Below are 1,811 nucleotides of genomic sequence, written 5' to 3'. Positions count from 1 at the left end.
CCAGAAACATGGTCATTTCTCCCAATGAACTCTTCTCAAACGGCTTTTTCATGACGCCTTCAAACTCCTTGCAAAGTTGCGAGCTGGTCGACCCGAAAATAACGTCGTCAACGTAGATTTGAATCAGAATCTGATCATTACCAACATGCTTGATAAACAAAGATTGATCGATGGTGCCGTGAGAGTATCCATGCTCGAGCAAATGCTTTTTAAGAGTCGCATACCACGCTCGAGAAGATTGATTTAACCCATACAATGCCTTGTCCAACTTGTATACATGATTAGGAAACTTCGAGTCAATGAACCCAGGGGCTGATCAACGTAGATTTATTCCTTCACCTTGCCATACAAGAAAGCGGTCTGGACATCCATTTTATATACCGTGAAATTCATGTAGGAGGCATATGCAAGGAAGATACGAATAGCCTCCAAGTGTGCTACTGAAGCATAAACCTCAGCGTAATCAAGACCCTCAACTTGTCGAAACCCACGAACCACCAATCTAGCTTTATTTCGCACTATAACCCCTGAATTATCCTTCTTGTTTCGATAGACCCAACGTGTGTCAAGAGACTTTTTTCCCTTTGGCAACTCAACCAATTTCCAAACCTTGAGTTTTTCAAACTGATTTAACTCTTCATGCATAGCATTTACCCAGTTGGGCTCATTTAGAGCCATTTCAACACTCTTGGGCTCTATTTGAGAGATAAAGCAAGAGTACAGACATGTATTGACATCTCCACTCTGACTTCTGGTTTTAACTCCATCGCCCAGCTGACCAATGATGTTCTCGATCGGATGATCGCGTTGAATTCTTGATTTACGGTCAAAGATGGTTTGCGGCTGTAAACTCGGTTTATGGTCGAGAGTTTACGGTTGAGACTTTCCTGTCCAAATGATTACGGATTTTGAATCTAAGTTTGCGGTTATTCAAGATACTTGATTTACGGTCTAAGAACTGAGTTTACGGTCCAAGAAGGTTCTTGAGCTTGCGGTCGTAAGATGGGTTTGTTGCCGTAAACTCTTGGCAGTAAGCTCCCAGAAGTTCAAGAAATCACGTTTTTGGATTAAACTTGATTCCCTTTCGCAGATAACACCAACTCCAATCTTAAACAGTGAGGAATATGGCCAAAAATCGATTCTAAGATGCCTTGACACAAGTTTTGCTATGATACCGATTGTAAGGTCCTGAAACGGATCTTACCAGTGATCAAGAAAACAAAACAATTAATTACAATAAGAATGAAGTAGAAACAGAATTCAGAACAAGCTTGCACACACTTCTATAACGAAAAACGTCTGGTACAACTTGTTTACATCAACCATGAACTCTATGGCATCAACAACCACAAATGACCTACATAACCTCTATATATAGTGGACCTGGGCCGACTCTGGGTTTACGGCCGTAAACAGCTTACGACCGTAAACTCATAACATGGCCGTAAACTACAAACCAACCTACCAAAACTGCATACAAACCCAAAAGAACCTATTACAACAAAAGCCTAGACCAAACCATTAACTAGACCCTTCACCAAGAAAAAAGAAAGTCAAGTACAAGATAAGTGTCTAATTTGAGGAAGTAGTAAGAAGTTCAGTAAGATGGAAAGTCCTAACATTCAAAGAATAACATATTCCAAGGACCAAGTCGAGCCAAAGACTAGAAACAAGGGCGACTAACCGAGAGGCAACTCGGGAAGTATTTTCTTTCCATTCTTCTTTTATTTACTCTATTTTGTTGTGTGGCAATGTTTTTTAGTCTTTATAGAGTTCAATGCATAATAAATAAATAAATAAATAAACTATCT

General features: G+C 39.8%; 1 protein-coding gene across 1 annotated transcript; it reads right to left on the bottom strand.

The window, feature by feature from the left end:
• Positions 1-327: 327 nt before the first annotated feature.
• LOC145009887 (putative mitochondrial protein AtMg00820) lies at positions 328-678 on the bottom strand. The gene has a single exon (XM_078968512.1). It carries the CDS (start codon positions 676-678, stop codon positions 328-330), a length of 351 nt encoding a protein of 116 aa, XP_078824638.1.
• Between the last annotated feature and the right edge of the window lie 1,133 nt (positions 679-1,811).

Source organism: Lactuca saligna, chromosome 8 (genome assembly GCF_052625555.1).
Source record: "Lactuca saligna cultivar CGN05327 chromosome 8, ASM5262555v1, whole genome shotgun sequence".
NCBI classification, from domain to species: Eukaryota; Viridiplantae; Streptophyta; class Magnoliopsida; order Asterales; family Asteraceae; genus Lactuca; species Lactuca saligna.
This window is presented reverse-complemented; position numbering and strand designations above follow the sequence as displayed.

Excerpts from the sequence above, each read along its gene's own strand:
- LOC145009887 (XM_078968512.1), bottom strand. The coding sequence starts at position 678 with ATGGCTCTAAATGAGCCCAACTGGGTAAATGCTATGCATGAAGAGTTA.